Source organism: Electrona antarctica (genome assembly GCF_951216825.1).
Source record: "Electrona antarctica genome assembly, chromosome: 14".
Lineage (NCBI taxonomy): Eukaryota > Metazoa > Chordata > Actinopteri > Myctophiformes > Myctophidae > Electrona > Electrona antarctica.
The window spans coordinates 5,370,225-5,388,745 of NC_136795.1; the positions used below are offsets into that span (position 1 = coordinate 5,370,225).

General features: G+C 43.0%; 2 protein-coding genes across 2 annotated transcripts; both read right to left on the reverse strand.

The window, feature by feature from the left end:
- Nucleotides 1-984: 984 nt before the first annotated feature.
- On the reverse strand, nt 985-2,988 carry mpst (mercaptopyruvate sulfurtransferase). Its single transcript, XM_079521527.1, has 2 exons — nt 2,050-2,988; nt 985-1,625 (listed from the first exon to the last, which is right to left on the reverse strand). Exons 1-2 carry the CDS (start codon nt 2,639-2,641, stop codon nt 1,327-1,329), a joined length of 891 nt encoding a protein of 296 aa, XP_079377653.1. The 5' UTR covers nt 2,642-2,988; the 3' UTR covers nt 985-1,326.
- Nucleotides 2,989-6,654: 3,666 nt separating this feature from the next.
- LOC306936290 (uncharacterized protein) lies at nt 6,655-15,537 on the reverse strand (the record flags this gene model as incomplete). The annotated part of the gene is made up of 4 exons (XM_079519779.1): nt 15,414-15,537; nt 11,891-12,341; nt 11,135-11,533; nt 6,655-10,563 (listed from the first exon to the last, which is right to left on the reverse strand). Exons 2-4 carry the CDS (start codon nt 12,338-12,340, stop codon nt 6,655-6,657), a joined length of 4,758 nt encoding a protein of 1,585 aa, XP_079375905.1. The 5' UTR covers nt 12,341; nt 15,414-15,537.
- Between the last annotated feature and the right edge of the window lie 2,984 nt (nt 15,538-18,521).

Below are 18,521 nucleotides of genomic sequence, written 5' to 3' on the forward strand. Positions count from 1 at the left end.
CCTTTATTCTCCATTTTTGAAATAATAGTCTATGTCCGTACTCCCTGCTTGAGCCACAGTATCAGATATACAAAATAATATCAGCTGAACGTATCGCCATCACATTATTACGAATCCTAAAATAAAATAATATTCACTGTTGAAAATCAGGCATCTTGCCAGACCCCCTAAAACTGGCATCGGAACCGGATTAAACTGGTTTTGGATTTGCTCTGCGTCAGCACCCTAAAATGTTCTGCTGTCAGTCATCCGTCCAAGTAGAATACATGTCAAGGATTTTCCACAGTAGTGACGTGTTGTTATTACATAAACATACAAAGTGATTGTGGACCCACTTTTATATCTTAACTTCAAACGTTTTAAAAACACCAGACATGGAAGTTGGATATCTGAATCAGTCACTATGCATACAATTGGGTGTAATTGTAAATGTATAATAAGCAGCACTGAACTGAATTCAGTGGCAAACTGTTCTCAGATCAGTTAAGCCCTTCAAATAATGCCTACAACAGGTTACATTTATACCTTTTTATGGTAAGCCTATTGAAATCTTTTTTTGCCCCCTTTATTTACCCAGGGTGGTGGTAGCTGAGCACAAGTGCTCATTTTCAGCAACGCACTGTATAGAAACACACAGACACACACATTCAAGCCTGGGAGCTGACCAGTACAACCAGTCTTATACTGTTGGCCACTAAGCAGCTCCACTGTAGGTTCAGTGCCCAGATTTTTCCTGCCTGTCCGGGGAATCGAACCGGCCACCTTTCGGCAACAAGGGCACTCTTCTAACCCTTAGGTCACTGCTGCCCCAAATATATAATAACTGAATTTGGACTACTGGTTGCTTGCTACTGACCTCACAACAAAGCTAAACATTTACTCTTCTGGTTAATGTATTATACACGACTCACAAGACTGGTTACCTCTATGCAAATTTCATATTGCATTCATAGAAAAGATGAGGAATTACATTAAATGTGAGAATAACGAAACACAATACCTCAAGTAGTTTATTGTAACTTATTTTAATCATATAGAAACAGGCACTTTTAGTAGCCAAGGTGCAGACAATCAGAGTCCATGAGATATTGGGCTTATTCTGTGAGACTTTACTAGTAGTACCTTAATTGTATTACAGTATTATTTATTACCCATTATATTTTTAATATTCCACTTGTAGCACACCACAGTCTGATGTATAGTCTGCGTTGCACTGCAGAAACACATGTGACAAGTCTTTAAATAATCTGAATCCCACACTGGCAACAAACGTGGCATGTCTTGCCATGTCCAGCCCAGCAGTATTCTTCCCCTCTCCTCTGCCATTCACACCGGCTTTCCCTTGCCTTCTGAGATGACAAGGTCTGAAGACGCCCGTTTGAACCACTCGGCCCAGGAGCCGTCATAAACACACACTCCGGGATATCCGAGCAGGTGAGCAGCCAGGACAACGTGACACGCTGTGACGCCCGAACCACAGCTGGTCCAGAACGGCCGCTCAAGGTCGACGCCTGCCTCCTTAAATAGTCTGGAGAGGTCCTCTAGTCCCAGCTCCTTCCCAGATGGATCCATGAATGTGGTGAAGGGCATGCTTATAGCACCGGGGAAATGGCCTGGTAGAGTGTCTGGTGAGAGAGAGATAGAGAGATAGAGAGAGTGAAGCAGAGATACGATTCCCAAACTTGTTCATGTCAAGGACCCCCAAAATGACACTAATTAACCTGCGGACCCCCATTTGAAAAGATATGCCATAAGAGAAGATTTTTACGGCTCTAGCAGTGATTCTCAACCCGTTTAATGTCAAGGACCCCATTAGTCTACGAACCCCCATTTAATGTCATTTCTATCTCTGAGACCCCAATTTATAACTTAAATCAATGTTAATTTAACTCTGAGGGTGTACAAAGTGTACCAGTTGTACACTCTCAGAGTTACAGTCACAGACCCATAAGTTCCAAACTATCATTTAGCTGGGGACCCCATGGTTTATAATAAATAACAATAATATTTGTATAATTATTATTATTAAATTTAGTTGCTTTTAATTACCATCTCTAGGCTCTGGCTCAGTTCCCCTGAATCTGCCAGCAGACCTGGCATCCACAACTTGAACCCGTTTGGCTTGGATGTTCTCCAGGACATGTTCATAGGTCTTGACCCATGACAGGTTGTTGACGCTGGCCTTGAACTCTCTGCGCACCGGCTTGGTGTATTCTGACGTCAGCGGATGGCCGTCGGCCAGCCAGTTCTTCATGCCACCGTCCAAAACCGAAACCAGATCGTGTCCAAAAAGTCGAAACATCCACCACAAGCGGGGCGCACTGTATGACCCAAAGTCGCTGGTGTCATACACGACTACGTGCGTGTCGTCGCCGATACCCAGGTCTCCGACATATTCCGCAAAGTGTTTTGCAGTTGGGAGCATATGATCAAACGGATTGTTCTTATCGGAGCATTCATCAATATCAAAGAATGAAGAGCCCGATATGTGCTTTTGCACAAATTCAGCCTTTGCGTCCCGTTTCAGTTTGGGCAGATACCAAGACGTGTCGAGAATTCGGAGTTTGGGTCCGGTAAGATTGTTTTTAATCGCATCAGCAAGCCACTTGCCTGAAACGAGGGCACGGGTTTGCGCCGCCATGACTGTTCTTGTTTGATCTTGTGAAGTTTCACTCGCAGCAGTGTCCACCACCACTCTGGATGTGCCAACTCATACCACAAGGCACAAGTTAATTGACTGTGTTCAGTACAGTACAGTAGTAACACAGTACACTGTGTAAATAATTATCGCGCGTGCGAAAAAAAAACCTGGTGCTAGAGTCCCTCCTATATAAGTCCGCCTACAGTTTCCGGTTGTGCCGCAATGTTATTGTTCCCATAGAGTTGGATACGGATTGTATAACTCTGGATCTAGTCCCGGATCTGCAAAACGTGATTTAGATGTATTGTTGTATTACTACCCTGGCTGTAACTATCACTCCACCTTCCCTGAAACATTTTGGTCCAAAGTGGCCCCATGGAGCATACATTATAATATCCACCAGGGGACACTGGCGGTCTTCAAGCACCAGCAGCGTGTGCATAATGAATACATATAGCCTAATAATTATGTAGCCTAAGATTTCGTTTAGAGTAGACTGTCGTAGATGTAGGCCTATTTACCGAAATCGATAAACACATCTACGAGAGTCTAAATCTTAGGCTACATAATACATTTTCCTTCATCCCCAGCAGCCCAGGCCTCATGCCCAGGAATCTGCAAGACACTGTCAGGAAAGGCCATGAAATCAGCCTGCTTTTATTTTCAATTAACTTCACTATCTTTTCTTATCTCCATCCATGGGTTGTTATGTAATGTCACTAGGGGTGCTGTCTGGTTTGGGAGTTTATTATACTGTATGAGGTAATTAACTAACCAGCTCAATGAAAGAAAATTACAGACGTCTATAGCGTAATTTAATTTGGTCCTATATCTAATGAGATCAATTTTGGAAATGTTTACCTCTGAAGACCCCCTTCGTTGTTAGTGAACTGAAGGCAATGTTTTCTAGCCTGGGGGAAAAAAAACTGCTGGCTTCAAATGGTCATAAATGAATGAGTCTGATTGATCGTCATGCAATGAAAACATGAATCTTGTTAGTTATTTTACAGGAGTCAGAAGCTGCCATACTGGGTTTTCAACTGATTGTGAACGATGGACCACCACCCTGACTTAGAATCAACCTGGGGACCACTAGTTGTCTTGAGTGGGGATATGGGCTAAGATTTGTGCTTTTGTAACACTTGCTAATTTGCTATGCAATGCATCCCATGTGAATACATCCCACTGTTTCTCAACCAATGGTCCATTGACTATACTTTCCTAATAAATTATTAATAATGACTCAACCAGACAATCCGGTGACTTCCCCCTCTTGAGATTCTAACTCTTCTGTTGAATTTCTTGACCTCCAACTTGTCAGTAAAATGACTACATGGACGGTCATCATATACTGTAGGTCACCAGGTAATTCAGTTCACTGTTTATCAACACTAGTGGAAAGACATTTTTAAAAATCAACAAATCCTACATTACTAAATGAATGGTCAGGGACCACATGCAATACTTCCACGGACCACCAGTGGTCCACGGACCACCTGTTGAAAACCCCTGACTCTAGAGCCTTGAACCCCTGAATGGCCACTTTGCGGCTAACTATACTAATATCTTTTACCTGTTTCTACTCCTGGGCCATCCATCGTGGCACTAACCATATTCAAAATCACAAGGTTTCGTTCCAAAAACACCACATATCCATTTTGAGAAAGAATCTCTGTAAGAAATGCAAACAATCACATGTCCTAACCTTAACCCTTTTGTAAGAATGAATGAAAGTTATGAATGAATGACTGAAAGTTATTATTAACTTATGGTAGGGTACATTTTACAAGCAGTACGTGCCAGCAGTAATTTTGTATGAGCAGCAGTCAACTGTGGATATTTCATTTTTTGAATTAAACTCATCATTTATTTTCATAAATAGTTAGCTGCCTGCAGTCATATATAAACAGATATATCATAGCTTCCTCCAAAGTGACTTTTCAATAAAGTTTGTCATGTCATAAACGTCCAACAACCATATTCAAGTGTTTTGCTATGATGCTGTGTCTGGTGTTCATTTCACGTGCACACCGAGCATGTGATGTTATGAATAGCCTCTCTTTCTAAAACCTGATTAACCACTTAAGTCCCCAATTTTATGCATCACATTGCGTCGCATCGTGACACGTTGTCAGCTTTTGGGAATTAATTTGATGTATTTATTCATCTCTGTAGATCTGTAATTCTCGCTAATTACCGGTAAGTGTTTGGCCAATAACCGATATACGACGATGTCGATTCTGTATTGGTTCCCAGAGCAAACTGGTGCTCTGGGAACCAATACACGGGCATCGATCACGAGGACGTCCCACGCTAACATATGTGGATGTACTCAAGAGCGATGCAGGAGCGCAAAGTACCAACGAACTGGCCAGATGTCTGGAGAACCGGGATGACTGGAAACGACGATGGAGGGCTCGTCTGAGGACGACCTAGAGATTCTGATCTCATTCTGTATTAAAAATAAATAATAATAATTTTGTCCATTCTGAAAAAACACTGAATTTGAAAAAAGCAATGACTCTTTATTCCAAAACTAGGGATACACTGTTAATGGAAATGTTGGCCCACATCCCAACATAAACAATTAAACAAAAAGTTTAAACTTGTTGACCCTTTTGAAAGCTTTCCCAGGAAACACTGATATAATCTGCAGCCTTCATCATCACAAAGGGCTTTTTTCAAAAAATACTTTTAACATAATTAGCCTATTATAAAAATAAATGTTGGCTAAAACCGATATATTATTTTGATATCGGTCTGATACTGATATAATGACAGATTAATTGCCCATCCCTAATTTATTTTATTGGGACGGCAGGTTAAAAGTGGTTACCTTTGTTTTATCTGTGACACTAAATGTTCATCCTCATAATTAGAATATGCTCAAACATTCTAGATTCTAGCTTGTTTTAAAAGACATTTTAAGAATAAGACATGTATTCTTTAGCAAGAATTTAATTAGTATGATACAATGGAAAAGTCCAACAAATTATTTACAGAGTTGTTTACATACGGATAGAGTAAACTGTGCTCCAGTCTATCCCATTGCAATGATTGTTGCAGTGACACTGATTTGGCCAGTAAAATGTATAAAAACAAAATCAATACTCAGGGATGAGGATGTTGATCGATATAGTTATCAAAGGTAACAAAGGTTGTATTTAAAACATACTGTAGTAACTAATACCATGGATTGGAATCAATGTATGAAAAAGTACATGTATTGTATAACAAATTACATTTAACCACCATTTGATTTTGAAATTACCCTGTTAGAATATGATTAATTTGGTTTACTACTAGAAATAGTTTCTTTGCCACACTTGAGATGTCGGTGGTTTATATTTATTTCCTGTGTGAGTATTCATTAATATCTGTAACTACATAAGTGATACATTATCAAATTGAATTTCAAAACAAAACAAAACAAAAACTACAAAAAAAAGATTTACTAGGAGAGAATACAATGAAAACACACCAAACCATATAATATTTAGGCCTACTTAGATAAAACAAAGAACTTGCTTGATGACACATATATTATAAACTGTCAAATAATTAGTTATTTTTTTAGGAAATATACTCATTACCACTTTTGTTCCCAATATGTGTACTTTTGTTTTACAAACAGCAAATGATTTTGGTATCACGTCACACGTAATTCTTACCATATTATTATTGTGTACTACTGTGTACGGCATTAACTGCATTAGATTACAGTTTTACTATTCAAACACTGAGTCATCCATCACTCACGAGCCACACACTCATAGCCTGATTTAGACTTTGTCGTACAATGGTGTCACGTGCCGATAGCTGATCTACAAGCTCACAACGTGATACGCTGGGACCTTGTAGATCTGTTATGTTCAGTGTGCGACACCATTTTATCATAGAATATAAATCAGGCATTACCAAATCATTTGTTTCCTCTTGCTCTGCAAATCTGTGATGTCCTTCACTTATACCAATCACATGTCTCCAGGGACAGTTCCCCACAGTATTGCAGCTCAGGGCATATACTTCCTGTCCTTCATCCTGGGTATGATATGAATGTCTCTGATGTCATCGTGCTGAAGCAGCCAGCACAGGTAGCGCTCTGTTCCCATGCCCCACCCGCTGGTAAGGAGTGGTATTACTTGGCGCATGTTGATGTACCACTTGTAAGACTCTTCTGGTACTGCATGATGCCTGAGGGCCTCCTGCACCATCTGAGGAGAGGAATGGCGTTCGCCAAGGCCCACAGTCTCTCCCAGTCCCAGCAGAAGGTCAGCTGCTTTGGCCTTGCACCGTCCTGTGCCTTCCACATATGCCTGGTAGAATGGAACTGCCAGGTGGTCCATCTCTGTTAGCCAAACTGCGCCGCCGTACTTCTCTATCAGGACACGCTCACCTTTACGGGTAAGCTTCCTGCCAAACTGGGGTTGGCCTTCCTGCACCCACTCTAGACAGTCAGCCGATGGCATCATAGGAATAGCCTGGTCCAGAGTGACTCTTGGCAAGGGTGTCTTCCCATCCAGCTTATGTAGCATGTCTGTGACATGTGTCAGGGTTCCAGCAGTGCTGAGAATGCGGTCAGAGTGTTTCTTCAGCATGACGGCGGTAAGATGAGCCACATATCCCTCTGCAATTTGCATGGCATTGTTCATGTCACCCAGCAGCTCACACTCAACGTGGTAGAACTGGTTCAGGTGGGTGGCATCAGGGTCTTCCCCTCTGAAACTTGGAGATACGTAGTAGGTCCCTGGCAGGTTCTCCTGGAAGCGAAGGAAGTACTCTAGCACAAACTGCATGGAGTCAGCTAGGTACACATCCTGGCCCAGCACATTGACATAAACAGGCTCTGAGTCAGATCCCAAGCCCATTGGGGAGGAGATTGTGTCAGTGGTGAGTGGGGTCAGAGCGTACGAGTACTGGCAAATGTTGTGGAAATATTCCACAGTGCTGTGGAAGAGTGTATTTTGAATCTGGAACAGGTTGCGGTACCATTGGCTTTTGATGGCAAGTGTTGAATGGGTCTGAGGGTCTTCCCATGATCGAGGAGGTCTGCATTGGGTAATCTTTGAGTGGATCCCCTTGAGGGCTTCAGGGCAGGCTGCAGGGCCATCCAGAGACGACACATACCCAGGGTAGTTTTCAATGTATTCGGTTTGCAATGGAGTAGGCATGGTTCCATCTGGAGACGGTACCAGAGGGATGAGTTTCACATGAGCATAATCAATTTCAAATCCCTCAAAGATCATAGCAACACCTCGAGCCCTCATCCCGTCCTCCAGTAGGTGGGCCACCTTACGAGCAGCGACGATCAGTGCTATGTAATCAGCTCGTTCCAGTGTGAAGATGTCACTGGGTAGTGGGTTGCGAGGCACCAAGACAGTCAGGCCAGGTGTGTTAGGGTATGGAGTAAGGAACGCGACATGGTCATTGTCCTCCCACACTCGCCACTGTGGCTCTTCTCCACGTACAATTCGAGCGAACAGGCCATCATTGGAAGGGTCTCCTGAGAAGTCGAAGCAAGACGGTGCATTTGGAGTTGGCAGTTTGTTTCTGATCTTGGCCTGAAGCTGGTCCAGCATGACATCATCCCAGCGAGGTCCACTCTTTGTGCTGCAGTAGCCAGGATCATACGCCGTAAATTCCTCTTCTCCAGCCAGATGGGGATGCCAACTAGGTTCAAGGCCGTGAAGTGGGAGCACTCTGATTTGGGCTGGCTGGTTAGGGGTCGGATTGAAAACCAGTGCACAGCGCTGTACTCCCAGTCGCTCACATAGCAGGTTTGCGACGGCTCTTGCTCCCTGGAGCATGGCCACAAAATCAGGTACCGCCAACTGGAAGATGCTGCCTGGCCCATTAAGAGTCTTTCTAGTCAGGATGGTTGCCCCTGGTGTCCAAGGGTTGGTGTGTAGGTAAGCCACCAGCTCATCATTCTCCCAGATCACATCAGAGATGTTTGTCATGGGTCTGAGAACTTCCACTCGTGAAATGCCATCAATCATGGAGGCTACAAACATCACACCAGCATTGGTTTCGATCACAGCATCACCTTTAGCATCCACAGCGATGATTCCTGCACAGCTTCCTTTCAGGTTTTCGGTCACTACTTCTTTGCATGCCTCCCTAAGACCGTAGCCTTTGTGATGGTATAGACTAGCCACCTTCTGTGCAACCGTGTGCCTCAGAAACACATCTCCATCGCCAGAGCAGGTAATGGCTAGCTTGTCATCAGCAAATATTCCTGCCCCAACCACTGCTGTATCCCCAACTCGCCCTTTCAGCTTCCCAACAACCCCACCTGTAGATGTTGCAGCAGCCAGTTTGCCGTAGCGATCCAAGGCCACAGCTCCGACTGTCTGAGGATGGTTGTTTTTTGAAGTATTGCCACCACTGAGCTTTGCAGTTAACTCTCTGCGACGCACATCAGTATAGAAATACTCAGGTCCCATAGGTTTCTCCTTCTCCCCTAAGCTGTGCAAAAACTCTTCGGCCCCATCTCCTACAATGAGTGAGTGTGTGCTTTTCTCCATGACCTGTCTGGCTGCTTTTACAGGGTTCTTGACACTCTGAAGGCAGGCCACAGATCCAGAATTCATGCCATTGCCATCAACTATGGTTGCCTCCATCTCATTTTTGCCATCTTTGTTGAATACAGAGCCTTTGCCAGCATTGAAGAGGAAACAATCCTCCAAGGCTTCCACTGATCTCTGGACTGCATCCAGGCTGCTGCCACCTTGCTGAAGTACTTGTGCTCCAAGGGTCAATGCTGTCTGAAGGGCAAATTCAATAACGCCTAAAACTTTGGCATTCAACATCATCTCCTCTCCAGCCCCACCATGGATCACCATAGTATAATCTGGGTTCATGGAGGAGGCAGTGTCGGTATTGGCTGTTGCTTTGGGTCTTCGGCCTCCTGGAATATGTTCTTTGTCTCTGTTCATTTGCCCTGCTTGGCCTTGTTGGAGTAGGCACTCTAGCGCCCCCATCTGGCTTGCAATGGCGTACCTAACAGCAAGGAGCATCACTAGCTTCAGGTTTATCTTCAGGCTTTCTTGAAGCTTCTCTAGTACCGTGGCAAAGCTGCCTTTTGCATTAAGCACCATACGCACCTTGTCTTTCCTCCCTAGATAGGTTACAGCCAGCTGGTCTTGAGCATAGACATTCCCCACGGCACAGTCAACGCCTTCCATCATGTCTTTACCTGTGAGGTAAACAGAAGGGCAGGCGAACGGCTCCAGGAACCTCTTCATTGGGTTGTCAGAGGGGATGGACCGGCGCAGGGCAGCGAGGTGAGGACCAACCCCCTGTCCACTTTTAGTGGCCTTGATGATGTTCTTATGCTCCAGGAAGGCAAGGTGAAACAATTGTAGGAGGTCAGTGGTATAGTGGGGCATATGATCTGGGCCCATGCAGGATGCCAAAGCGCCTACCAGCTGGCGGGAACGCATGGTGAGAGAATAGGTCGGATCACAGCGGCCATGTTTGTAGTGCCGCATATGGGTGGGCGTGATGAGAATGTGACTGTTGGCAGAGTCCCCGAGAATCTGCCTCAGGGACAGCTGCAAGGAGAAGTTGATCCAGGCATCATAGAGGCCTCTCTGGCCACGGATTGTGGAAAAGACGTCGGGGTAAGAAGAAACCTCGAAAGTGATGATTGGATGGGTCGCTTTCAAGGGAGGGCTTGGATTGGGGTTGTTAATGCCTTGCAAGGGGAATGCTAGAGGACATGGGGAAATGACATTACAGTTATTTATAATAACAGACCCGCTGTTGTTCCCGGCCTCAGACGGGATGTGGTTCAAGTTAACAGTCTCAGAGAGATGGTAAATGCACTCGGAGACGAGCCCAGCCACCATTCCATCCACAGCGCTGTGCTCAAACACCATGCCTGCTGTGCTGTCCTTAAACACCACCAGGTTCACAACCTGTCATGAGAATAGAAAAAAAACAACAACAACAGGTTAGTACTTTTCAGCTTCTGCCCATTCGTATAGTATGTCCAAACATACCTGGCAATAGTAAAAGTATATCTGACTCTTGATACTGACTCTGTCTAACTCTAGACTGGAACTCACCTATGCTTTCTATGGCATAGGCAGCTCCCGGCAGACGCAGGACAGACTAATTAAGGGACTAATTAATTAGAGGGACAGAGAGAGAGAGGAGTGTGTGCATGTGTGCGTCAATTTAACAAAGGTGCAGACGATCAGTAATCAGCAGGAAGATAGAAACGTTTGCGCTACTGTATGCCGAATTGAAGAGGACTCGGCCCCATACTTTATTTTCTCTCCCTGGAAATAAAAATGTCTGGATTTCCGAGGCTAGTCTAACTCTGACTCTGACTTTGACTATAACTATGACTCTTAATCTGATTGTGATTTTGATTCTGTGTGTTTGTGAGATAGAAAAAGAAACAGGGAGAGAACATCCATCCAGGTCCCATCCTGTACAGGGAGAGAACAGGGAGAGAACATCCATCCAGGTCCCATCCTGTACCTTGTCATAGTATCTCAGACAGGGCCTGTCTCCTCCTCCCAGCCTGACAGCGTTCAGGGAATCCGCCAGTTCGGTTGGTGAGTTACAGTCCTCGAGGGAAAGGGCCACCACGGCGCTCTCCATCAGCCCCAGCGACGCTGCCGCGACTCCTCCTTGCGCCAAGATCTCGTCCCTGAGTGCAGCCCAGGCCTTGCGCTCCAGGGCAGAAAGATTGCAGATGCCCGAGGGTTTGCTCACGTTCAGCTCTTTGGGTCGATTGATCACACAGGCCACCTGGCTGTAGATATCGAGGAATGGTAGGGCATACATCGGCCCCCCGGTGCTGGGACGCCAAAGTATGTCGATGGGGAACACCCCTCCGGCACAGATGATGATGGCGTGGAGGCTGTCCGGGTACACCTAGAAAGGTGTGTTAAGAACAAGAAAATGTGATTTGCAACATATGAATGCAATACTGATACAATACTCATTTAAAATGTATATTTGCTGTCTTTGATGTGCAGCTACTAGAAGAAGAAGAACGATAGCTCAGAAATATAGCTCAGAACTGCCAAAACTGCTAAAATGTCATTGACATTGTCAATGGGCATGTCAATTGTGTCGGACAAAAATACAGATTTGCTGAGACACATATGATGTAAATTCTCCATTCATTGTCAATGGGAATTTACTGTTTGTGTAAGACGAAGATCTACACTAATTGCTGAATATAGGAGGGGCTACCGCCCCTCACAAAGAAAAACAAAATAAGCAAACCTTAATCTCATCATGCTTTTTGCCAGGAATGCGGCTGGCGGCGAACACCTCAGACTGCTGCGTGCGCTCCGTGGCCACGTTGCCCTCCTCCACCAGCGACGGCTCGCTGTACAGCTTGGCCACGGCCCAGAGCAGCGTGGCGGCCCGCTCCAGCTGACTGCACACCTTCCTTGCCCTGGACGGAGGCAGGACGGCGGGGAGGGCCGTGGAGGTCGGCAGGGGGTCGGTGCATGACAGGAGCCGGGTCTTGAACTGTTCGGTCACCCAGTTGTCCTTACCCGAGGCCGAGGCCGTCCACCTCCGCTGGATCGCCTGCAGCACGTCCCTCTGTTGGCCCAGTGTGTTCTTGAACTGGGGGTAAAGGTCAGGATTCAGGGTGAGCTGGAGGACACGGCCTGCCTCCTGCATGGTCGCGTCCAGATCCGGAATAGGGTAATCTTGAAGGGCCATCCTATATTCATCAAGGGGGTAGGGAAGAGAGAGAGAGAGAGATAGAGAAATAGAAATAGAATAGAGAGGTTGGGGGGGGGGGGGGGGGGGGGGGGGGCAGTGTGAGAGAGAGAATGTCATGTCATCTAATAAATTGTTTAATATAATTACCTCCGGCTTTCATATGGATGCTCATTAGCATTCTTATATTGTGCAATTGTTATAATAGCCTAGTTATTGTATTTTTGTAGTACGGTTATTTATTATTGTTACTATTGTTATTTATTTTAGTGCTATGCTGAGGATCAAAAACCTTGAACCTCACTCTGTTATACACTTCTCGTATAATGGGACGTGACAAGAAAAATCTTGAATCGTAAATTGTTGAAACCTTGGACACATGCATGCACGCACAAACACACGCACGCACGCACGCACGCGCACACACACACACGTGCGAGCACGCACGCACACACACACACACACACACACACACACACACACACACACACACACACACAGTTCATACAAAATAGCACCATTCTATCATTATGATATGAACTTAAAGGGGAAAACCACCCATTTTCAACATTTTCCTATGTCATTAATATACCTTAGAGCTGTTGTGTGGGAATAATAAAAAAGTCCCCCCATTCTGTGTTTCCGAGAACTGTAATTATGAAAAATATCATTAACATGGTGAAACACATCTTGATGACATCATCAAGATGTGTTTCACCATGTTAATGATTTTTTTCAGACCTCTAGTTCTAGGAAACACAGAATGGGGGGACTTTTTTTTATTATTTCCACACAACAGCTCTAAGGTATATTAATGACATAGTAAAATGTTGAAAATGAGTGGAATGCCCCTTTAAGTGATCAGCAAGCTAGTTCAGAGTCAGACAGCCAACTCCACTTGCTCTGCTATATAGACACTGATATGCTCTTTTCACTGCAACATCATGCGTCCAATTCAGATCAATCTATTTAAAATGTGGAATGCACTTTCCCATCCACATTCCACACATACTGCTGGTCCACTGATAAGATAGAAATGGTCCTCACTAATGTTCATTATAAAATGGTACCATTTCTGACCATACTCGCCCTGTGTCTGAGAGTCCCCTGTGAAACTTGCCTACCAAAGGTGGGGATTCAAAGCTAATGGACACTACAGCCCTTCTTTTCCTTGAAAGTTAGCATGCTGAAATGGAAGTCATTGTTTTTTTAATTAATACAAATTAAAATAAAAACATCATAAGAACATTTTAAATCTTGTTTTAAATCACCACCAATGAAAACATCAGTACTTAGGCAGGCTTTCTGAATTCCGAAGAAAACGTGATTGGGACATCCCTAAAAATAAGGTCGAAAATTGCTGAAGTGCTCCCTTAAGGTATATATTCGTAGGCATAGTGACAAATCCACAGCCTGGATGGCAATATCAAATCTGCATGCTGCCATTCATTCTCAATCAATCCGTTTCATGTGATTTGTCTGTCTAAGCGTTTCCACAGTTCTGAGTATTCATTCAGTCTATTAATGCACGCAAGGAATTGCACAGAGCAAGGAATTGCACAGAGCAATTCTTTGCACGTTAGTTTGACTGACATGTATGGAATCCATTGAAGAGTTTGTACAGTGGACTCTCAGCAAGACAATAGCCCCTCCACTCGACAGCTATTGACACTATAGTGATGACTTATGACAATCTCCTGCTTGCACGAGAAATCAGTTACTCCACCTCAATTAAGAGAATTACCCCCTCCCAAACCTCCTCCCCTTAACCCCCCCAGCCCGGAAAAAGAATACCCTGGTGTTTGTATTGGCAGTTGTCATGGGAATATAAACCCTGCTGTATGACTACGTAGGAAAATTGAATTAGGCTGATTTTCCCTCATCAGCACAGGCCCTATGCACAATGCTGCCAGTTTGTATTCTCTCAGTGGGTGGGTTCAAGTTCACCGCTGTTCCTGACCTCGTGATTGTCTGGGATTGTGACCTAGGCAAGTTATTAGATTGTAGCTGCAGTTACTGAAAAGATATAGCCATGATAAAAGTAAAGGAGACAGAATGCCTGTACGTGAGACCTTTACAGTATTTGAGTGAACACTCATTGCACAATAAGGCCTACTTTATACCTAAAAAGAAACAACACACATTTGGTTTAAACAACAATGTATTGTTTGAAAATGGCCAAATAAATTAGGATAGCTAGGTATTTTATGTTGAAAGCAATCCAGCTTCAACAGAAAGAACCTGACTCGTAAGTTATAACATCTACTGTAGTGAGACAATGGCAACATCAGTCAGTAAAACTACCTTTTCAGACTTAACACTGTATAAAGAGAGGTATGTGCATCTTATGGTGTAGGTTTAAGCTAGAAGGTCTTCAGAGAGAAATAAATATTGTATTATATCCTCAAGATAAAAGATTTTTATTGTCGCATCTCATGAGTACACATGGTTGGTTTCTGTTCCTCAACATAATAAATATATAATAGAATAAGAATAGTAGTGAGGAGAAGGTAAAACTAAAAATAGCACTGCACATTAATCATAAAACACTTTGAAGTGCTTGAAGGTGCGCTGTATGCAATGGGTCCTACTTATACATATTATATCCATGTATGTGCAATATCTCTAAGTATCTATGTGTATTGTGTATACATGTGTTTTGTTCTTTAAACCTGAATGGTGTGCAATTCATTCCTCAGTATGTAAATAAATGCCAGGCGATGGGAAATCCAGACCTGTTGGAAGTCATCCGATCAAGAATGTATCACATACTAAAGATGTGAGTCATTCAAGTTTATCAACACACATCAAATTGGATAATGTGACAATGTGACTATAATGCAGCAACTGTTTGCTATGGTTATTTTTTTACTTATTTCCTTGGTTATTTATTTTGTCTAGCTTAGTCTTGATGTATACACACTTAGAAACTAACTTTATCTGACGTTAACACTTTTTGGAATCCTTTCATTCATCTTCAAAGAGCTCTCTGTGAAGTAGGATGACGCACACAACCTTTTCTAAATACTTTTATATTCATTAAGTTAATCAATAAAAAAAATCATCATCTTACCTCAGCTCCACAAATGCTCCAACTTGTCTGTAAGGTGGAGGGACAGTCAATATAAAGAAGGTTTGGTTGCACTGCAAAAATAAGGGTTTGGCTTTAATATGGACCAAGTGATTCCAATTAAGGAATTCAATTCCCTGTCTCTGCATAGACACTGATTACATCAGGGGCTACCTCTCCCCTTTCTGTCTCTCTTTCTCTCTCTCTCTCTTCCTCTCTCTCTCTCTGTTGCTCTCTCTCTCTGTCTTCTGGAAGTGCTTTTGGGCGAATTGAATGCTGCAAGCCTGTATCAAAGACAGGACAATGACACAAGTCACCAAGCTTTTTTGCGTTTCTCTGCATCAGGGAAGGCGGCCATCGGAGGTTCTTCTACATATTAACTGTTGGCACGACACATATTTATACAGTATGTCCTGTCTAACTCCTCCTTTGGGTTTAGGGTTGGGTCACATAGTGACTATAATGTCCAGTCACTGGGAATGCACTTGGAAATACATGTATGTTTTGAATTGATCTTGAGCCCCAGGGGGTTCCACAGCATCCACATATGTTATACCACAGAATATCTATCACAGGGGCTCATGATGCAAATTTTTAATTTGTCTCTTCATTAAAACATGCAACAACAGGGAAGAACAAACTACTTGGGCTAGAAAAGTTTGCTATTAAGTGTATTTAGACATTAATTGTTCTTTCCCATAAGCCATTTACCCATGTCAGTAAGAAATATTTCCAAAAATAGGGAAAAAAACGGTAAATGTGAATTTAACAATAATATGTTTTGTTTGAATGATATTGATGTCTGGCATATAATTATAATAGCTTTTGCTATTGGGGCTATGGTATCTATGTTATTGCTATGTATTACTATTGCTGTAACAACCTTTTGATTCAATGTGAAAAGGTAGCTGAGATTTTGATCTTCTGATTCACGTTAATAGTCCATTAATTATTTTTTCGTCCCAATTGACCCCTTCCAATATTTTCAATAGCCTACCATATTCATTACCACCCACACAAACAATGTATGTCAAATGTGGTGTTAAATGTTCAAGTAACAATGAAACAAACATGTATCCATTATTAACCAAAAATGCATATAACATTTTACTATTTAGTTGCATGAAGCAAGATATTTGAGTATAAATGTGACTACACCTCATTGAGACAGACAGCGGTTATGACTTAAGTGTCACACATTCACATTCCCTCTTCACATGCCCCAGACAGAGAAAGATATGGACTCAGAGAGGTAGACACGACAGTGAATGTGCGTGAGAGACAGAGAGAGAGAGGGGGGGGTAAGAAAGGAAGACATTAAAGATAGTGTAACAGACGGAGAGAAAGATATTTGGGAGAGGTAGACAATGAATGTGTGTGAGAGAGAGAGAGAGAGTAAGAGGAAGACAGAGAGAGTAAGAGGAAGACAGAGAGAGTAAGAGGAAGACAATGTGACTACAACATACCTACAACTAACTACAACCTCTACTCTACGCACCTTAGTTGTTTGGTTTTTATCTCCCAATTGCTTTGGCAAAAAAATGTAAAAGTATGTTTCCAGGGAGTGAGAGAGGAAGAGAGAATTTATCACTCTGGCTATGAGGAATACCAGGCCATAATTCCTGCTAACCAGTTTCACATGATGAGCATACTTGCCACAATCAGCCTGAATTCTTCAGTTTATTTAAAAATGTGTTGTAAAATAACTCGGTTTAATAGACTTGGAAATAATCAGCCATGAGTCTTTTTTTTGAAAAAAAGATACATCTTGTTGTGGTTGTCAAATGATTAACCCAATTGGCCATTTAACTAAAATAAAATTGACTATCAAGTTGCCATAGTTACAGAGTTACACAGTTTCTTTTGCAAACCGGATGTGGTTACCAAGTTTACAACAACCGTCTGCTTCCGGGTTGTGGATGTCTAATCTGACCCCGGCGTGAGTGTTGCTGCTCCTCTGTGTTAAGGACAAACCTGTGCTAGAGTTGATAAAAACGTAAGTTTGAACTGCATTTTTGTTGATGGAAACGTCTTTTGACGTCCGTCGCATTTCCAATGTGTTATTGACTGTCGGGGTGGTAGATGGAGCTGACCTGAGCTCCTGAAGCTAGCCCAGAATGCTAGGCGCTAACAAGCTAGTTAACAGATTTTTTTGACTTTCCATTCAGACAGCCATTTTCTAAAGGCAATTATTCCCAGCTATTGATATATGTCAGATGTGTGCTATTTGTCCTCAAACGGTGGTTATAGTCACAGAGCTACTGGACAAAAATGCAACTGGAAGCTAACTAATTAGCTCGATTGCCTGCATTAGCTTCAGACGAGCTGAAACTGTCTGTCTGTCGGTCAGTTAGCCCTGGTCCAGTGCTTACAGCTCTACTCGCTGTAAGCACTGGACCAGGGCTGGTGACTTGGTGATGTAATGTTATGATGATGTGATCTAATCACTGATATTGTAGGGGTGTAGACTTGAATAAAGGAATGTAACATGTTTCTATGGAATAAGGGATGAGCTCTTGGGGGGTTAAACCTCCCATATTTGCACAAACATAGCATTGACTGACTGATTGAATACTTTATTAGAGATGTAAACAGTACAGAGTCAAACCGAACGGCTGAATCATCGGAATGTATGCAATTATTGATATGATGGTTGACCTTTTGCCTTCAGGTGAGACTGCACTCACTGTCTGACTTTCAGTAGTTTTTTATGTCCAGCTTTGAGGGTTTGTGTAAGTAAACACAAACGTGGTCCTAAAACACAAACATTGAATGCCATTGACATTGATTGAATGGCCAATTTTGAGCATTTGTGTTTATTGCGTAAACACAAACATTGAAGACAAAAGTGAGGACGCAAATTGTGATTGGTCGGAATGAGATGATGTATGATAAGAGCGCCCCTCACTTCACACGGGTGTGATTTTTCATATATAGAAATAACAGGTGTGGATATCAACGGTGAGCAAAGTGTATCTTTGACTGTTGGTATGTGTTCCTTGCATAGCTTAAGTTCTGACAAAACATGTACTCAAACACTACATGTTTATCTGTCCAAGATTGATAGATAATTCGATATGATAAATTATGCTGAACTTTGTTAGCAACCAT

Coding starts and splice junctions, on each gene's coding strand:
- mpst (XM_079521527.1), bottom strand. CDS start 2,641: ATGGCGGCGCAAACCCGTGCCCTCGTTTCAGGCAAGTGGCTTGCTGAT. Junction 1,626..2,049: donor TGAGCCAGAGCCTAGAGATG/GTAATTAAAAGC, acceptor CTCTCTCACCAG/ACACTCTACCAGGCCATTTC.